The 20346-nt window shown below is 59.4% G+C and overlaps 1 protein-coding gene and 1 pseudogene across 6 annotated transcripts in view; both read right to left on the bottom strand.

Annotated features, from left to right (window-relative positions):
- Positions 1-576: 576 nt before the first annotated feature.
- LOC101033603 (uncharacterized) lies at positions 577-1292 on the bottom strand (annotated as a pseudogene).
- Positions 1253-20346, bottom strand: part of SEPTIN9 (septin 9) — a 208997-nt gene continuing 189903 nt past the window's right edge. For all 6 annotated transcript variants that reach the window (XM_010342366.3, XM_010342367.3, XM_003931687.4 and 3 more), the window contains 9 exons: positions 16340-16531; positions 12093-12221; positions 11418-11499; positions 10898-11035; positions 8921-9038; positions 7051-7146; positions 6691-6787; positions 2771-2822; positions 1253-1606 (listed from right to left, as the gene is read on the bottom strand). In XM_010342366.3, coding sequence (XP_010340668.1) covers positions 1471-1606; positions 2771-2822; positions 6691-6787; positions 7051-7146; positions 8921-9038; positions 10898-11035; positions 11418-11499; positions 12093-12221; positions 16340-16531 — 1040 coding nt within the window. In that variant the 3' untranslated portion in view covers positions 1253-1470. The remainder of the gene's footprint in view (positions 1607-2770; positions 2823-6690; positions 6788-7050; positions 7147-8920; positions 9039-10897; positions 11036-11417; positions 11500-12092; positions 12222-16339; positions 16532-20346) is intronic.

Below are 20346 nucleotides of genomic sequence, written 5' to 3'. Positions count from 1 at the left end.
GGTGGGGAGTCCTTCCTCTCCTGGATGCGGAGGGAGTCAGACGCCCAGTGCCCCGACTCCCACTGCCCCTCTTCTGGCAGCAAGCAGCCAGCCTGGGACCTGCAGATGCACCCAGTGATAGGCGCACCCATGTGGAGTCTCGTCAGGCCCCTCCCTCTCCCCAGGAGTGCGACTGGGAACAGGAAGCAGAAGGGGACTTGGTCAGCCATGCACCGCAAAGGGAGCCCCCACAGTCCCCTCCTGGGGACGGAGGGTGAGGGGCCAGGCCTTGCTGCCATGAACCTCGCTCTTCAGCTCACTGTGGACTGTGCACCTCTGACTCCACTTCTCCTTCCTAGGCCGTCATTACCATGGGCTCTAGTGGGAGGGGCCCAGGCCCAGGTAGGACAAGGAGTCAGGCTCGCCAGTCCTCCAACCCACCCAGGTCACAGAGTCAGCAAGGCCTGGGCCAGGAGGGGTGAGTGGTGGGGGTGGCTGGCTGGGCACTAATGTAACCACAGCCCAGTCTTGGGCCAAACCAGACACTGTACGTACGGACAGACACACACACACATGGACGCACACACACTTCCCTGGTCACTTGGGTGGGGCAGGCACTGGGCAGCTCAGGCCACTATGACCACCCAAAGCCACAGCCCACACGTGCTGCTGCCAACCTTCCTTCTGGCACCTTCCATGGCTCCCTCCCTCAGCTCCTCCACCAGACTCACTCGCTTGGACCTTTTCAAAAATGGGTGGCGAGGGGGTGGGGGTCGTCTTTCCTTCCTTTTTAATCCTCTATCAGATCCCAGTACATCAGCAGCACCTGCAGCCCTATGGGTGGGGTGGTGTGGTGGCGGGGCGGGGAGATGAAGACGCCTCCCTCATTCTAGCCTGTCCCCGCATCTGGCCGAGCAGCCTGCGGACGGCTGAGATAAAGGCACTTTCTGCTCCAGGACGGGTTTGGGGCAGGCAGCTGCCGGGGGGGGCCTCGAGCGGCTGAGCTGTCAGTGGTGTGGCACCCTGGAATTTTCTACCCTTAGGAGTAGGGCAGGGGTGGGGGCTGAGTGACGGCCCTGATTGGCTCGATTCTCCCCTGGCCCCTGACTCATTCCAGGGGCCAGGGCCTATGGGGATGTAGCCCACCGGGCCCCTCTGCATAGTCGAGGCCTGGCCCCCACCCAAGGCCCCCGGCACTGAGAAACGCACCCGGACGGATGATCAGCACACGGAAGCTACTCTTCTGAGCTCTCGGGGAGCCAGGCCTGGGGACGGAGGGTGGACCTCCCCAAGACCTCGGAGAGGCCACGGGCTCATCACTGACTCACTCGGAGGGAGGCCCCTTCCCTTGTTTCTTGGCAGCGTGTCGAAGGGCTGGGGAACGATGAGAAATGGAGAAAATCATATAAAATAAAATGGGGCGGTGGGAGGGCCGGGGGGGGGGACGGAGAAGACTTGGGGGCAGGGTCCCGGGGGCGGGCAGGGTGGTGTCTACATCTCCGGGGCGTCTGGCTCCTTCTCCTCCACGCCATTGGCCACGGTGCTGCTGCCCTCGTTGAGACGCTTCACGCGGTAGGCTTCGAAGTGGATGCTGCTGGTGATGTCCTTGATGTTCTGCATGTGCGTCCTGGGGGGGTGGGCGGGTCAGTGAGGTGGGGACAGCGGGGCGGGGGCCGCTGAGCAGGAGTCCTGCTCAGCCTGTCTCGGGCTCAGGCCTGCCTGCTGTTCCCGTCTCCACATCCCGACTGCTTGGCTCCCCACGGGGTACCCCAGGCCCACTATGTTGGACCAGATCTGGGACAAGGTTGGGGAGAGGGTCAGTGCCCTGGTAAGCCCAGATGCGCTCAGAACACACACACCCCAATGCATGTGACTCCCTCTGGGTCCACCCTATGGCTGGTCCAGGACCTGCCCAGGGACAGAGAGCTGGGTGCCGGGTGCACAGACTCAGAGGGGCAGGCCTAGAGTGTCCTTGCTCCAGCCCAGTGTCCAGGGCGCTGGCAGGGAGGCAGTGGCTGACTGCCGGCCTCCAGGGCTATGGCCTAAAGTGAAGGGCTGGATCACCCTTGTCCCCAGGAAAAAAAAGTCGTGGGCTCAGAACTTCCACTCCTTTGCAGCTCAGGGGGAATAATCTAGAGGGAGGTTGGAAAACCCAGTCTCTACACAATGGCTCCCGGATCTCCCGCCCCTTCCCTTGCCAACCTGGGGGCCCTCCTCTTAACAGCAGCCCCATCATCCATGGCACCTGCTTGCTGAGGAAGAACCTAGGAACCCCTGACACCCCCGTAGGAGGCCCCCACCCTCTCCATTCACCTGCCTAGGCCAGGCTCCACACTCCGGGGACCGCCCACCTGGTACCCTCTCTAACGGGGCTTCCTCCCCTTGCCCGGACTCAAGGGAACCAAGGAGAAGCCTCAGCCAGGTCAAGGGGTAGGGGTCAGAGGCCACTGGGATCAGAGCTGGGGACGTCCCATGCTGCCGGCAGGGCCTGCACTGGGCCCTTGGTGCCCACTGGGCAGCTCTACCAGGCCAGGCCACAGTGGATCCAAGCTCAGTCCTTCCACCAGGTGGCTTCGTAGGGGTTAAAAAGGATCTTCCTTACTGGCTTCACTTCCCAGTGGGTTTTCTTTTTAGAAGATGGGCTTCCAAGGCCTTCCCAAGGACAGGGCAGGCAGGTGGCTGGGAGCGCCCACTCCGCGCAGGGCCTCAGCCCCACACCCACTGCCCCCACCTGCTGTAGGGCCCTCTCAGGGCAAAGCCGTCAGCCCCACCCGAGCACCTTGTCTCTTACCTGATGAGAAGGTCCCGCAGGTAGGCAAACTCACAGTGTGTGGTGTTTTCAACTAGGAGAAGAGACAGGAGGGGCTTTAATGTCCCAGTGGAGAAGCTCTGCCAGACCCCGCCTCTCTCCTCCTGCCCAGGAATGCTGATGCTGAGAGCAGAGACTGAGGACAGCCCCGTGGGCAGGAGGGCAAGGGAGCCACCTGCTCTGTAGCTGAGTATGGGACACCTGGCACTGCTCTCAGTCCGTGGGATACTGGGGTGACCGGTATCAGCTCCTGCTCTCCAGAAAGCTCCAGACTAATGGGAGATGGCATAGTGACCAGGCCAAACATGTGCATGGGAGAAAGCCACAGCGCAGAAGCCAGGCCACCACTGGGTGGCCAGGGAGAGCAGGACGTCCCAGCAGAGACCTGGAGACGGGCAGGGGACTGAGCTGCTGGAAACGGGATGAGGCAGGAATCAGAGCTGGGGTTTTTAAAGAAAACCCACGGCCCATAGGGTGTTACCCCACCCGGCCCTGTCCACTTTGTTTAACACTGCTGATTCTTGAGCTTGTGAATGGTCATCCACAGTAGGTGGCCTCTGTGTGTGAACATGTGTGTCCTGTGTGTGTGTTCTCTGAGCACAGGCAGGGACACACACACTTCATACAACATGCACAAGAAACAGAGAGAGAGAGAGAGAGAATGAGAATGAGGCACAGAGAACACAGGAACTGTGTTTTGTCTGAGTTCCACAGCCGTAAGTCTGGAGGGGGATTCAGAACCCACACACGGGGCTCCAGGCTGCCCCATCAGGGAGCCATGTGGATTTTCCTCAAGTTAAAAATATCTAGTTTTAGGCTGGGCACAGTGGCTCGCACCTATAATCCCAGCACTTTGGGAGGCCAAGGTGGGTTAATCATAAGGTCAGGCATTCAAGACCAGCCTGGCCAAGATGGTGAAATCCTGTCTCTACCGAAAGTACAAAAAAGTTAGCTGGGCATGGTGGCAGGCACCTGTAATCCCAGCTACTCAGGAGGCTGAGGCAGAAGAATGGCTTGAATAGGGGGAGGGGGTGGAGGTTGCAGTGAGCTGAGATGGTGCCACTGCACTCCAGCCTGGGCAGCAGAGTGAGACTGTCTCAAATTAAAAATACACACACACACACACACACACACACACACACACACACACATACAGCATATATACGTGTATACATCTGTATATGTACATATGCATGTATATGTAGATATATATGTGTATATATACACCATGGTTTTTACTTGGCAGGCGGGACCGGGGACCTCCACATTGCTCCCCCCCCCACCCTCAAGTGCTCTGGGTTCTACACCAGTTGCCTTTGCCGGGGCACTGCCCTCCCACCATGGCCTGTGCAGGGCAGTGTCCACATGAGGACCTCCTGCAGATGGACAAGCAGTACTCTCATCTAACTCCGAGGGCAGCGAGAACCGGCAGGAAGAATGGAGCTCTCAGGTTGGAGGTGGAGTGTGTGATCGCTGCTCCCTGGCTTGGGCGAGTTACTCTCATTCCCTCAGTTTCCTCATCCATAAAATGGGGACAATAACATCACCTACTTCTCAGGGACTTAAGATTAAATGAGTTCATGGCGTGATTAATTACACCCCACGCTTCTATTGACAATACTTGGGGTGATTTCTAAGGATGGGAAAGATGCCCTTCACCAAGTGGGAGACAAGAATGAGCCAGGGCCCTTACTAGCCCGGTGTCAGGTCAGCTGTGAACTCAGGCGGCCCCGGTATGAAAACGTGTTGAAGGCACGTTTCCAGGGTCCTCATATAAGGCTGCTGAGATGTGGGCCCCACCACCTCACAACTGTCCTGACAGGTTCCAGACTGTTCCTCAACTGGAGCCAGTGGCGCTCCACAAGGCACAGGTCAGAGAGCCGCAGGGACCAAACAGTTTCAGGCACCGGCCGCCTGCAATACTCAACGTTGGCCACGAGGGTGCAGCAGACGCATGCCCATAGCAAAGCCATCGGCGCCTCCCAGGCCCATCTACTCCAGGCTCTCCTAACCCTGCCTTTCATAAAAACGTTCCTAAACAGCAAGAATTCTTTGGGCAGACGGGAAGAGAGGAAACGGAAGAGAGGAAACGCAGGCAGAGGGGCCAAGGAGACGCAAGCCAGCCTGACACCACAGGTGGATACTGGTAAACACCCAAGCTGCACCCAGCTGGGCAGCTCCCACGGGGTGGGCCTGGCAGGGGTGGCGGCAGGGGAGGAGGGCAGACGGGGAATGGCCCCTGTGCCTCTCCACACCCGCCTCCAGGCAGGAACTCCCATCTCGAGGGAGTCTGGTGCAGGGCTGCAACTGTGCATTTAGAGCTGCCTCCCGTTCTAGGTCCCTTGGAAAGTTTTCTGCTCACTGCTCCTCTTGCACCTCCCCTCTGCAAGGAGGGTTGGTGCGGGGAGCTCCAGGCAGAAATGAGATGACCCATGTCAAGTGAGTGGCGCAGGAGCATTCGACGCCTCCTGGTAGCTGTCATTATGACCATCGTCTTAGAGCAACAGCTTCCCGAAAAGCTCTAATGGCCTTTGGGACGGTCTCTCAACTCACTACAATCTTGGCACACTGCACCCACTTTGTGGATAATGAAAACTGAGTTCCTGGAACACTAAGAGACTTCTGCTTCCTGCTCTACTGGGCCTTTCAGCCACATGCTTTCCCAGAACAAAGTGGCCTTTCCGGCTCTGTTTCCCTCTGCACCTTCCCCTCTTCCATTCTAATGAGAAAGGAAGAGACAGAGAGAGGAAGAGGAAGGGAACGTTCAGGCCCATCCCTCCTGGGGTGCCACTGCCAGGAATGGGTTGCACTGTGGCCTCCCGGGGGCTCCCATCCATTCAAAGAGACGGTCAAGGTCCAGGCTTTGGTACCCATGACTGTGACCTTACTTGGAAACAGTCTTTCTTTAAAGATTCAGGAAGGGGCTCCAGATGAGATCATCCACTTAGGGGAGGTCCTGAGCCCAAAGACAGGCGTCCTTGGAACCCGGAGGAAAGAGGCCGGGCGCGGTGGCTCACGCCTGTAATCCCAGCACTTTGGGAGGCCGAGGCGGGAGCATGACCTGAGGTCAGGAGTTTGAGACCAGGCTGACCAAGGTGGCAAAACCCCGTCTCTACTAAAAAGACAAACACTAGTCAGGTGTGGTGGTGCATGCCTGTAACCCCAGCTACTCGGGAGGCTGAGGGAGGAGAATCACTTGAAGCGGGAGGTGGAGTTTGCAGTGAGCCGAGATCACGCCACGGCAGGCCAGGTCTGGGTGACACAGCAAGACCCCATCTCAAAAAACACAAAAGGACGGAGGGAGGGAGGGGACAGAGACACAGAGAAAAAGGCCCTGTGACAGCGGGACAGAGATGAGAGCGTGTGACGCCTACATAAGGCAATGAGGACTGCGTGGTGCCCCCAGAAGGAGGAAGCCACGGAGGAGGTTGGTCCTCAGGCCTTCTGGCCCCTAGAACCATGAGAATACATTTGTGTTGTCTTAATCCCTCTAGTTTGTATGAGAATTAGTTACAACAGCCACATTCTGGGAACTTCAGCAGGGCGAAGGTCCGAGGGTCCATCTGGCTCACAGAGCCATAGCCCACACCTTTTCCAGGCCCAGAAAGGTTGGTGATTTGTCTGGGGCCACACGGGTGCCTGTGAAAGAGCCTGCACCAGGACCTAGAACGTGGGGGCCCCCATCCTAGCTCCCATCTCCCGGAATCTTTCCCTGCCGCAGGGGAGATCCGGAGTGGAGGCATCTGCACAACCCACTCGCTGGCTCCCGGTCCTGTGGTTGGGTGGGGACAAGGAGACCCCCCTCTGGGTGGGGCAATGTAGTGGCTCAGGCGCGGCCCATGGGCTCGGGGCCAGGAGAAGAGACGGTCTTCCCATCCGTCTGGGGCCCCGGCGCCCAGTACCTTCGATGGTGCCCCACTTGGTCTTCCTCCCAAGGATCCTCTTGCCGTTGACCTGGTACTCGTGGTCACTGCCCACCACAGCGAACGGAATCATCTCCTAGGGAACAGGTGGACGCTGCTGGTGACATACGTGCGGGAAGGCCATTACCTCCCCTGGGCCCCTGGGAGGAGCTGCCCTGAGACTAGGGTCCCCCAGACATGAGAGCCTCAGCCTGAGAGCAGCGGGTGTGGACACCTGAGCTCATGTCCTCTGGCTCGAGGATTTATCTCATGGCTGAAGGTCCCCCGAACCCCCACCCACCACCCCTTTCCGCAGAACTGGGAGTCTCCCGGGAACGACCTCCTGGTGGATCCACTCACTCGGAACTTCTCGTTCACCAGCCGGTCCTCCGAGTCCTCATCAAACTCCTTCTGGGGGTACACGTCGATGCCGTTGGACAGCAGGTCTGCAGTGATCTGAGAGGAGGGAGAGAGATGGGCACATCCCTGTGGCAAGCTCCGCCCACCCACCGGCATTTGCCACCGCATGACCTCCACACCGTGAGCTGCCCTGGGCTCGGGGTCAAGGGCAGACTCTGGGGGGCTGTGACCCCAGTCACCTCCAATTCTTGTGCCTCCTTGGGGGTTGGAGGGGCAACTGCAGGTGCGCCTGCTGCCCTGGGGCTTTGGGTCATCGTCCTGAGTACCTCCTGCCCCTCTTCCCGTGCTCATCACACCAAGAGAGTGCTCAGGGTTGCTGAGACCTCCCCTCCTGAAACCCTTCCTAAAAAACCCTCATCCCAGCCCCCAATTCCAGCAGGGGCCCCTCCTACAGCCCAGCCAGCCCCTGCCTGCAGTAGCCTCTCAGCTGCCGGCCAGCAGCCCGACACGGGTATGTGCAGTGGAAACATCCTGGTGAACAGCCGCCTGCCTGCCCAGGCACAGACCAAAGCCCACATGCAGCTTCCGGCAGCCACAGCCACTTCGTGTGCCCTGTCCTCTCCGGTGCATGCTGACAAAGTCCCTGGTGTCTGGCCCCAGGCTGGAGATTGGAGGCCCCACCCACACCCACTGAGCAGATGCCCGGCCAGAGCCCAGGCACCTTGCTTTCATTTTTAAAGGTTCCCCAGGTGGCTCCAATGTGCTGCACGCGCTGTCAGGAGGAAGAGGTCCAGGGCACGCCCTCTTGCTTGGATGCCCCTCCCCACCCCACAGCAGGAGCCTTGGACCCTGACGGAAAAGAAAGCAGCAGAGACCATCCGTCTTGCAACTTCCTTCTTTTTTTTTTTTTTTTTTTTTTTTTTTTTTTTAAGACAGAGTCTTACTCTGTCGCCCAGACTGGAGTGTAGTGGTGTGATCTCAGCTCACTGCAACCTCTGCCTCCTGGGTTCAAGTGATTCTCCTACCTCAGCCTTCCAAGTAGCTAGGATTACAGGGGTGTGCCACCATGCCCAGCCAATATTTTTGTATTTTTAGTAGAGACGGGGTTTCACCATGTTGGCCAGGTTGGTCTTGAACTCCTGACTTCAAATGATCTGCCTGCCTTGGCCTCCCAAAGTGCTGGGATTATAGGCGTGAGCCACCACACCCAGCTCAACTTCTCTTCCATCTCATAAAAACCAGGCAAGTCTGGGCAAGGTGGTTCATGCCTATAATCCCAGCCATTTTGGGAAGCTGAGGCAGGAGGATCTCTTGAGCCCAAAGGTTAGAGCCCGGACTGGGCAACAGGGCAAAATCTCGTCTCTACTACAAATACAAAAATTAGCCAGGCGTGGTGGCGTGCACCTGTAATCCCAGCTACCCAGGGGACTGAGCCTGGGAGGTGGAGGCTGCCTGAGCCATGATTGTGCCACTGCACCGCAACCTGGACAACCGAGCAAGACCCTTTCTCAAAAACAACAGCAACAACAAACGAACAAAAGCCAAAAAGGCAAAAAACAAGGCGGGCCACATCTCACAGCCTCACTTCCCGGAAGAGAGATACACCGTCTGCCTGACCCAGGCCTTCTCCAAAACCCGCCTCAGAGACTGCTGGAGAACGGGCCCTCCCATGAATCTGCTTTTGAGACATGGGGGAGTTAGAGAGGCCACCCAGGCCAGGGACCACCAGCCCAACCACCCGCTGGGAAGAGTGACCAGTGGTGCGGTCCCTGCCGACCACGTGAGTCCCCTAGACTGGGCGGCCGCTGCCAGGCCCGCAGCTTGTCCAGGCTGCCCCGAAAGGCTGGGGTAGGTGGAGACGGAGCCCTACCCGCTGTTTGAAGTGGACCCGCTCCTCCAGGGTGAGTGTGTCGGCCTTGGCGATGACCGGGACGATGTTGACCACCTTGCTCAGGCGTTTCATAAACTCGATGTCCAGGGGCCTGAGGCTGAAGCAGAAGGATGTGCGTGTGACCCAGCGTGCGGAAGAGAGGGGGCGCCCACCTCCCAGCGGCATCGAGGCACTCAGGTGCTGGCTCGGGGCTCATGGGGGTCCCTGCTGGCAAGAATGAGGCCCTGGGCCAAGCTGGGCACACTGTGTGGGCAGACGAAGGACAAGGGCGTGTCCCAGACACAGGTGACACCACTGCCCAGGGCAGGTGGGCCAGGACCAGCTCCAAGCACCCTCGTCCGTGAGTTCCGGGGTCCCAACCACACCCCCATGTGTCCACACAGAGGGGCTGCCATTGGCTCAGTGGCCGTCCTGCTGTGAGGCTTTGGCTGGGAGGGGAGAGGCTGAGAGAAACAGACACTAGCACCAGCGGGCGGCACCCCTGCACCAGCGGGCGGCACCCCTGCACCAGGCAGGCAACTCCCTTTGCCTGCTTGGCCCCAGGGAACCTGGGGTCTGATGCGGAGAAAGGTGTAGGTGGCACGGGCTGGCAGGGCCCTTCAACTGGGCACCATCTTCTCCAGTTCTGGAGCAGAGCTTTTCCCACAGTGAGAAAGCGTCAGTCTCAGACATGGCTGGGGAGAATCCAGCTCCAGACAGAAGATAAAGCAGAGATGGCCCAGGGCCGGCCCTGCCCCATGGGACTGCGCGCCTCAGGCGGGACCAGGCAAGTGCCCAGCTGGGGTCCCAGCCAAAGGGTCAGAGCTGGGGAGTGGGAGGAGTGCCTGAGACTGCCCGCCTGCCCACCCTCGGCTTGCCCAGCTGGCATCAGGAGGGGCTTCTGCCTCCTGCCATCGGCTTCAGCTGAGGTGAAGCTTGGAGCAGCTGGAAAAGCTGCCACAGGACCCCAAATGAGCCGTGCTGCCCCGGAGGGCAGATACTCAGTTCGGGAGAGGCCTGTGGGCAGCGAGCTGGCCCCTGCCCCTGAATGGACTCCTGCTGGCCCACAGGGGATGATGCCAGAGGGTGGGCTCAAAAACTCGGGCTTGGGTTTTGCCACAGACACTCGGGCTGAGGCTTGCTGCCCACCAGCCGGGCTCCTTCCTGCATCTGGTGCCACAGAGTATGGGTTTCCCCAAAGCCCTGGCATCCTCTGCCCAGGGATGCACGTCTGGGCCAGCCAGACCCAGGCTGCAGCGCCAGCAGGTGTGAAGGACCCTCTCCACCCACCCATGCCGGCAAGCCACCCACGGCTGCCTCCACCAGCTGCTCCTGCTGGCCCCGGGTCCACCTGCCCCCAGCCCTGACTCAGGGTGGGCCGCAGGTGTTTGGCAGTGGGTGCACAGAGAGCCAAGGACAGGGTCTGTGAGGCCATGAAGAGTCCGCCCGCCAGGGCACACGAAGCCTCCTGGCCTCACAGACCTCTGGGGTGACGTCAGGTGCAGACAGAGCCGGCGGGAGGAAAGGGCTCTCACCAAGGCCACCTGCACCAACAGCAGCCCCTGTCCAGCCCTGGAAGGGGCCAACACTGATCTCTGTGCTTCCCGTCTAAGAACATGCCAAACCCTCTGAGAGGTCCCGTGAGGCAGGGCCGGGACGAGGTCGGGTCAGTGCCAAGGGTGTTGGCTGGGGGCTCCCACTCTACCTGCCAGAGCCTGGCCTGAGAAGGCAGGACACAGACCACCAGGGTCCAGAACAGCCCAGCCGGACCCTCAGCTCCCCACACGCAGCTGCGGGAGGGGGGCTGGGCAGGACACGGCGCAGGGGTGGGAGTGAGGCTTTGGAGGTGCAGACCCGGCACACCCCAGCTTGCCCTCTGGGCCCAGCAGCAGGGCAGACAGCACCGTCTGCCAGTCCCAGGGGACACAGGGAACCCAGGGCGCTCAGCACGAGGATGCCGACAGCGCAGGGACGTACGAGTGGCCGGTGGCAGGGATGAAGTAGAGGCAGCAGTGGACGCGGGTGTCCGGGATGCGCTTCTTGCGGTTGATGTTGACCTCCTCCTGCAGGTACTTCTCATACTGGTCGTTGATGAACTTCATGATGGGCTGCCAGCTGCATGGGGACGGGCGACAAGTCAGCGAGCACGCGGGACGCCCTCCCCAGGCAGGTCACGCATTCCCAGCTCGCACAGCCCAACGCCCCACTTTCCAGTGTATGCCCTGGGAGGTCCGGCTTGTTGAGCAGAGACACCACAGCCTCATCCTCGGGCTCCCAAACCAGCCTCCCCGGGCTGGTCTCAGGAGGTGAGCTGGAGACAGCAAGATTCCCCAGGTAATTCTGCTTTGGTCCAGAATTTTCGAGCCCCTGAGATGTGCGACTTTAGCAGCGTATCAGGCCCCAGGAGGTGGGCCCCGCACGCCCCCCAGGGCTGACTGGGTGGGGTCCAGGGAGCCCTGAAGCTCCTGCTAGTGCTCTTTCCCCGGAGGGGCCTCACCAGTTCTCGTTGTTGATGTGGTCCCCAAACCCTGGTGTGTCGATCACCGTCAGCTTCATCCGGACACCCTTCTCCTCAATATCTGCACAGAGCCACGCACGCAGAGTCAGAGGGGAGACGGAGAACCCTCACAGACACCCCACGCCTGACTGACCCCGGGTGGGTGGCAAGGACAACCAAGGAGGCACCGGGAAATTAATGGCCTTCCTCAGCCAACTCGGGCACAGGCCAGTGACAGTTCCCTGGCTGCCAGTTGCCTGTGACTTTTGGTGGAAAACTCATTTGCCTGCGGGGTGCTCAGTGTGATGGGACCCACAGGGGTGGGGGACATTGACCCCTCACAGCCAGAGCCCCAGAACCAACATGCTGGGGATGGCGGGCACAGCGAGTCCCTGCCTTGGGGACCTGGGACTGCCTGACTTGGGCACCCTCGCCCAACACCCATGCTTCAGGAAGGCAGGGGGATCCTGCACCCCCAGCCTGCCCCCCGCCACTGACTGTGGGTGACCGACTTGACCCCCTATGCTGTGTTCCAGGAAGGCAGGGACATCCCACACCACCCTGCACCCCAGCCTGCCCCTGGTGACTGACCGTGTGTGACGGACTTGACCCCCTACCCCTGTGCTCCAGGAAGGCAGAGGGGTCCCGCACCCCAGCCCGCCCCCAGCCACTGACCGTGTGTGATGGATTTGATCTCGATGGTCTTGGGGATGCGCTCCTCCGAGGTGGGCTGCACCGACTTCCGGCTGATTTTGGATTTGAAGAGGGTGTTGATTAAGGTGGATTTACCCAAGCCACTCTGCCCTGGGGAGAGAATGGGAGGCTGGTAAAGGGCCTCTCTGGAGAGGTCCAGCAGGGTCTGCACGTGGAACCCCTCCCACTCAGGTACGAGGCTCCCCAGCCTGAGATTCAGCCATGCTCCTCTGCCAGGCAGCGCCCAGGGACATCACCCTCGAGCCGGGTGTCCAGTGACTGTTAAATCCACACAGCCGGGCTCTGGTGCCAGCATAACCCTGGCAGGTGAGCCGGCCTGGCAGAATTGGCATCTCTTGTGCCCCTTGTGCCTTGGGGGCAGGAGGTCCCCTGGAGGCTCAGATTTCAGGCGGGACAGATGCTGGCTTGTGGAGGAACCCAGGGCTACCCGGGTGCACCAGGTGGCTGGGATTTCTGCAGTTCACCAGGGTGGTGAACCATAGCCCAGGGCAGCCTCAGGTGTTCAAACTTATCCTCCCTGATCTGCCGGGGGCCTGGGCGAGTCAGCTGACCTCACCACGCCTCAGCTTCCTGATCTGCAAAATGGGGTAAACAATCCTTTCCCCCAGGGAGCTGGTGTGAGCATCAGGCAGGCTCGTGCATGTCATGTGGGGTCTGTGGGGACCATGTGTGAGGGAGTGCTGGCCTGCAGGGCAGTGCTGCTCAAGGGACGGCACCCATGTGTGCGGACAGCCAGTCCACAAGTGACCAAGACAAACGAGGTGGCATTCATATGCAACACAACACACACAACTCACCGCAAACATACCTCTCACACAACTCTCACAACACACACAACTCACTGCAAACATACCTCTCACACAACTCTCACAGCACACACAAACAACTCGCACATAACACGCACACCCCTCCAGACTCAGAGCCCCATTGCTTTACCCTGCACAGAGCTGCCTTTGGCGATGCTAGCAAGCACACAACAAAAACACCCCAGGCCAGGTGCGGTGGCTCATGCCTGTAGTCCCAGCACTCCGGGAGGCCAAGGCAGGAGGACTGCTTGAGCCCAGGAGTTCCAGACTAGCCTGGACAACATAGCGAGACCCCATCTCTACATAAAAATGTAAAAATTAGCTGGGTGTAGTGGTGAGCAGCTATAGTTCCGGCTACACAGGAGGCTGAAGTGGGAGAACTGCTTGAGCCCAGGAGTGCAGGGCTGCAGTGAGCTAGGATCATTGCCACTCCAGAGTGACACAGTGAGACCCATTCTCTTAAAAAAAAACTGGCTGGGCACCACTCACACCTATGATCCCAGCACTTTGGGAGGTCAAGGAGAGTGGATCACTTGAGGTCAGGAGTTTGAGACCAGCATGGCCAACATGGTGAAACCCCATCTCTACCAAAAAATACAAAAATTAGCCAGGCATGGTGGCACATACCGTACCTGAGGCATGAGAATCACTTGAACCTGGGAGGTGGAGGTTGCAGTGAGCCAAGATCATGCCACTGCACTCCAGCCTGGGCAACAGTGAGACCCTGTCTCAAAAAAACAAAACACAACAGAAAACAAAAAACACCCTAAATGACACTGATGTTCTGACTTTGAACACCTTTCAGGGAAACGTGTGGGCTCCCAGGAGGACAGAGGCTGGTGCCGGGAATCCCCGGCTGAACTGTTTAGTAGCCTGAGGACAGACATTCCTCACTCATCTCTCTCTTTCCACCAGGTCTGTGTCCCGGCCAAGCTCAGGCCAGGAGTTACGTCAATGTTCCAGCCACAACACCTTAGATCTAGGAGATGCCACTGGGATACTTTAAGGTGTATCCCTTTATCAGTGTTACTTTTATTATTATTGTCACCATCACCAGCACCACCATTATCCCCATACCCTCATCACCACCATCACCATCGCCACTACCATTATCACCCCCCTTAACACCGCCATCACCCCTATCACCACCACCACCCCATCACCAATACCATCCCACCACTATCACTGTCACAATCACCATTACCCCCATCACCCTCATCATCACCGTCACCACCATCACCATCACTACTACCATTATCACCCCCTTAACACCGCCATCACCCCATCACCACTATCATCATCACCACCACCACCATCACCCCCATCACCCTCATCATCACTGTCACCACCATCACCATCACTACCATTATCACCCCCTTAACACTGCCATCACCCCATCACCACTATCATCCCACCACCACGACCATCACCACCGTCATCCCGATCACCCTCATCATCACTATCATCCCACGATCACCATCACTACTACCAGTATCATCACCCCCATCACCACTACCATCCCACCACTATGACCATCACCATCATCACCCACATCACCACTACCATCCCACCACTATGACCATCACCATCATCACCCCCATCACCACCATCCCACCACTATCACCATCACCCCATCACCCTGACCATCATCCTCACCCTCATTACCATCCCCATCATCCTCATCACCACCACCATCACCACTGCTACAACTTCTTGGACAACCACAACCTGTCAGGGACCCTGCCAGGGGCCTGCTCACTCAATTTCACTTTACGGGATTATCCCATTTTATGGATGAGGAAGCCAAGGCTCACAGAGGAGAAGCCCAGGGGAAGACACACAAGCCCCACCCCGCGCTGAGTTAGGATAAAGCTGGGATTCTCCCCGGGGTCTGTGGACCTCCCAACAGGCACCTCTCCACCTTGGCTGCATCTCCACAGGCGGGCATTGCTGCCGTGAGGAGGCGGGAGGAGGGAGAAGAGCAGAGCGAGCTGCCCGTGTCTTGTTCTTCACTCAGCATCCCTGGGAGGCAGTGACCTTGGGGGAACCAGGACCACTGCTCTTCTCAGGGTTCAAAGGGCAAAGAGGCCCAGACAGGTGAGGCAGCCTCCTGGGCACCTTCCCGGAGGACAGGGCTGTCACAGTGGTGGCCGCAGGAGGCAGCGAGGGCTGCAGGGCTGCTCTCCCTCTCCCTGGGGCCAGAGCTCCGGACGAAGGCCTGTGCCATGGCCAGGACCCAGAAATCCTCAGGTCCTTCCCACCCTGTCCCTGGCCAGGGAGCAGGGCAGCCCCTTCCCACCGCCTTTGGGCCTCTCCCATCTCTTTTACTCCAGCCATCTTCCCAGGAGGCAGCCTTGAATCCGCAGGCTACAAGCATGTGCCCACGACAGGCAAAACAGGGTGGGAGCTGCAGGAGGGGACCCCACACCTCCACCCTCCCTCGAAGCAGGATGCCAGCTTCCATGAGGTCACAGGAAGCAGAGAGGATACCAAGACCCCAGAGGAGCCAGGGCCCAGATCAGTACAGAAGAAGAAACGAAGGTGCCAGGCTGGCAAGTGTGGGTTTGCACCCACAGAGCTGGGAAGAAAGGTCGTGCATGGCTGGCAGAGGTGGGAGAAATGGGCCTGGCCGGAAAGCTGCCCAGACACCTTGCAGAAGCCTCGCCAGGCCCGCCTTGGTTTAGAATTTGAGTTGTGGGGGGGCGCTTCCGCAGATCCCTCCCCGGACCCTGCAGAGTGGGCAGAGCACAGTTCTGGGAGTCAGAACAGTGGCTGCAGTTCTCGCCCCGTGAGCTAAGGGCTTCGTTTCTGCCTCGTTCCTCCTCCACAGGGTTACCGTGAGGTTTGACCGGGACGTGGAAGGCTCAAACAAGGGGCAGCCGCTGTAGATTCCAGCCCAGCCCCGGACCCTGCCTGTGTCGCACTGATCGATTGACGACCTCCTCTGGTGACAGCCAGCTCTCTGGGGCCACCAGGGGATGGTGAAGCCATGAGCCCTAATTCTAGGGCAGACGCTGGAGCTGAGCTGCCGGGAAGCCTCCGGCCAGGCTGCGGTGGGTGCCCGGAGGGTCAGGCTGGAGCAACAGTGAGGGGACAGCCACTGCAGAAGCCCTCTGCACAAGTCGAGTCATTGTTCAGAGGGAGCAAGCACTCACCAGGACCTGCTCTGGGCCAGCCTGGGCTCCCCAGAGTCATCTCAGGGGCCTTGGGTGTGCGGACAAGGTCCCTCTGAGGAGCCGCGGCAGGCTGCCGGTCCTCCCAGGTGCATGCAGACACATGCAACCACCGGCGATTCATCCTTGAGGCCAGGGTTGTGGCCCCATTTTGCAGAAGGGAAGACCAAGCCCCAGGGCTTGTGGACCCACCCTTGGGGCTGAGCGGCAGGCGGGGGCGAGAACTCACCGACGACCATGATGTTGAACTCGAAGCCCTGCTTCATGGCCTTCCGGCGCATCTGTTCCAGGATGGAGTCAATCCCCACGTAGCCAAAGTCCACTGGGGCCTTCTCGTTCCGTGGTGCAGGCGCCTGCTTGAGCCCGGCATCTCTGTGGGTGTCGGCCATGTCGCCAACGCAGCTGGGAGCTGCCTCAGTGGCTGGGGAAGGAACAGCAGAGGCGTCAGAGTGAGACAGGGACTCACACACAGGCGCCTGCCGGGTGGATGTCACAACCATCCTTGGATAGGGAAACTGAGGCACTGAGGCTCAGAAAGGCTAAGCAACTTGCCCAGGAGACCCCTGAGAATTCCCCAGAGTGGATGCCCCTGGCGCGGTATTCTCTAAAAAGTCACCAGCCTGCAGCGACTCTGCCTCCCCAGCAAAGCTCCATCCTCAGACTCCCAAGGCCATGCTTCTTCATCTCCTCTTTTAGGAGCTGTGCCAACCCAGGGGGCCCCTCAGCTCCAAGGCAGGGCTAACCCTGAACCCCTGTCTCTGTACCCTGGAGGGCTGCTCAGACAAGGTGGAGGGTACTCTCCTCCCCCGGCCTCCACGCTGCCTCGGGCCACCCAGGTGGACCCGGCCCTCTCCTTCACCTCCACTCAGATAAGCTGCACCATCTGCGGCCACTCGGCCTTAGACGCCGACCAGGGACCCAAGACACAGGAGGGACGGTCTTGTGAGACCACGTCCCATGGAACGTGTGTTCAATCCCGTACAATGAGCCGGTATTCCTGGGGGAAGGGGAATTACTGGGTACAAGGTGGGTGCCTGGCTGCAGAGATGCCCCTGGGTACATGGATGGGAGGGGGCGTCCGTGCCAGCTCTGCCTCCCCCTGGACTGACCCAGGCGGCCGTCTTGCCTGCCTGGCCAGCACCCGAGGGCTGTACACCCACAGGCCAGGACCAAGCTTTGCTCTCAGGTCTGTGGGGTACATGGGGCTGAACTTCCCGAAATCACTCAAGCCTCTTCTGTCTGTGGGTCCTTTCCACGGCCCTGCCCCTGGCTGCTGTTAAGATTTCACACATGGGTCAGAGGCCTGGGGCTACGGATGGACGCCCGGAAGATGCCTGCTGGAGACCCGGGTGCTCCCACGCAGAGGGGTTCTAGGGCGCCCAGGATGGCGCTGGTTCCCACCAGGGCTGGCTGGAGCACACACGGCCCAGGTCACCCCACACTCCTCACGCTCACTGGTGCACGCGTGCGGCAGTGCAGACAACTCTGAGAGTCCCCACAGGCTGGAGCTGCCCTTGGTGGCCCTTGGCTCCCATGCAGGCCAGGTGGCTGCCGCTCTGGGCCCCCCTCCCCGCTTGAGCCCATCCAGGCCCTGCTCTGCCTTTGGGGAGACTTTGCCCCATGCTGTCTCCCAGGGAGGATCCAGCCCCAGGCACCCTGCACTAAGACAGGGACCACACAGCATGCTCCCAGGCAGGGCCCCTCCCGCCAGCCCTCGGGGAGGGGAGTGGCGCCAGCGTGGCAGCCAGGGCCACAGCACAGGAGGCTGCAGGGGACACATCCCCGGTGACAGGCAGGTGAGCAGCCCTCCCAAACAGGCCTGGCCCACACCCACTGCTCACGGCGCCCAGGAAGTGGGAGGCAGGCTTCCAGGCCAGGACGGGCTGGGGCACGCTTTGGTTCAACTGCCCTTCCACTTGCAGGAGGGGCCCACCGAGCCCACCCGGCTGCACCCTGCGACCCCAGATGGCTCAAGCCATCCCTCCCACCCGATTTCACTGAAGCTGTCAGAGGGGGTCAGAGGGAGAAGCAGGGAAGCACCCACGGTCTCCTCTGCTCCCCAGGCCTGAGGCATCAGGGGTGAGAGACGACGACTCTGGAAGGCAGAAACTGGGGGGCCGGTTGAGCCTCACAGGCGCCCCCTCCCTGTCTCCTCAGCCTCCACAGGGCACAGGAATTCCTATCTTACGGGACTGGGGGAGCAAAGGAACCGTAAGACTCCTGGCCAGGAACGGCCAAGGGAGTCCACACATCTCCACTGCTGAGAGCAATATCCACGGGCGGACCTGGGGCCAGGGCTCCCCTCTCTGCGCCCCTGTCTCCCCCACCCCAGGCCATGCAGCCTGCTAACCTTCGGGGCTTTGCTCCTGCCTCCGCTTCCCTTTCAGAAACACTCTCCCCTGGGCTTCCAGAATCTTTAAATAAACAAAGACACAGCGCTGCATCTGGCCCTGGACCATGTGGCTTTGGGGCCGCTTCCTGGAGCCAGACATGGGGCCTTGCCTTGTGGGGTAGCAGTTCAGCCCCGACCCACGTGACCGAAAATTGCTTCCATCTGTCTGTGGGTCTGAGAGCCATTTTGCCCGGGACTGGGACCAGCCCCACCGGCCCCACCTGCCCCCAGTATCCCTCAACCCTCCCCAGCAGGACCTGGCGGGAAGTGCTGCCCCCTGAACTGTCCTTCCTCACCCCCAATGCCCCTGGCGCCCAGAGCGAGGGAGGGGCCGGCCTGGGCAGCAGCTGGGCCCCTCCACAGGCACCAGCACTCACTGCAGAAACTCAAACCAAACATCCTGCCCGCCAGGGGCCCTGCTTGAGCAGTAATAATAAAAACACAGCCAAGCCCCATCTTTGCCATTGATGTAGGACTGTGGCTGGCCTTCTGCACAGGTGAAACCCGTTCCTGCAACCCCTCCCTCAAGAGGCGGCCTTGTAGGGACTGGCTGGCTGGCAGGCAGGCAGGCATGGAGAGAGAAGTGCCAGGGCCCGTCCTGCTCTCCTACCTGGCCAGGCGAGCTCTGGGGTCTGCTTCAGGACCAAGTGGGACCCCACACCCAGAGACGCGTTCACGAACTGAAACTCTGATATCCACAGAAAGCCACCGGGGCCTGGTCCCAGGATCCCACGGTGCTCAGGTGGCTGGAAAGAATGGTGAAGACCACCCACTCCTCCAGGATGGAGTCTAAACCATTGTCTGTGGCCAGGTGCGGTGGCTCACGCCTGTAATCCCAGCAGTTTGGGAGGTGAGGCAGGTGGATCAAGTGGTCAGGAGTTTGGGACCACCCTGGCCAACATGGTAAAACCCCGTCTCTACTAACAAATAAAAATCAGCTGGGCATGGTGTGCTCGCCTGTAATCCCAGCTACTCAGGAGGCTGCGGCAGGAGAATCGCTTGAACCTGGAAGATGGATTTGCAGTGAGCCAATCAGGTCACTGCACTCCAGCCTGGGCAACAGAGTAAGACTCCGTCTCAAAAAAAAAAAAAAAAAAAAAAAGCACACCACTGTCTGTGTCCATGACCACGACAATGTCCGAGGCCTGCACTGCTCAATGTGGCAGCCACTGGCCACGTGACTTTTCCTTTTGTCATAAAACGTACCACTGTCATTATTTTACACTGTGCAGTTCAGTGGTGTCAAGCACATTCACATGGTCGTACAACCAATCTCCAGAACGTTTTCGTCCTGCAAAACTCAAACTGTCCCCATTAAACAACTCCCAGCCCCAGCCCCCGGCAACCTCCATTCGGCTGTTTCTTTTAATCTGACTACTCTGGGGACCTTGTATAAGTGGAATCCTACAGTACAATCCTTTTGTGATTGGATTATTTCGCTTAGAGCAATACCCTAAAGGTTCACCCACGCTGTGGCAGGTATCAGAACCTTTTCTATACAGCTGAGTCAAATTCCTTGTATGTTCCACCTTTGATTTCTCCATTCATTTGTCCGTGGGCATTCGGGTTGTTTCTACCTGTTGGCTATTGTGAACAGAGCTGGTATCAATGCGGGTGTGCAAACACCTCTGGCTCTTGAAGACGCTATGCATTCTTCTGAATCTATACCAGAAGTGGAATTATGGGATCGCATGGTAGCTCTAGTATTAGTGGTTATTTTGTTGTTGTTGTTGTTTTTAAGATGGAGTCTCGCTCTGTTGCCCAGGCTGGAGTGTGGTGGCACAATCTCGGCTCACTGCATCCTCAGCCTCCAGGGTTCAAGTGATTCTCCTGCCTCAGCCTCC

Source organism: Saimiri boliviensis, chromosome 17 (genome assembly GCF_048565385.1).
Source record: "Saimiri boliviensis isolate mSaiBol1 chromosome 17, mSaiBol1.pri, whole genome shotgun sequence".
NCBI classification, from domain to species: Eukaryota; Metazoa; Chordata; class Mammalia; order Primates; family Cebidae; genus Saimiri; species Saimiri boliviensis.
Note: the sequence above shows the minus strand (reverse complement) of the source record. Positions and strands in the feature narration are given on the sequence as shown.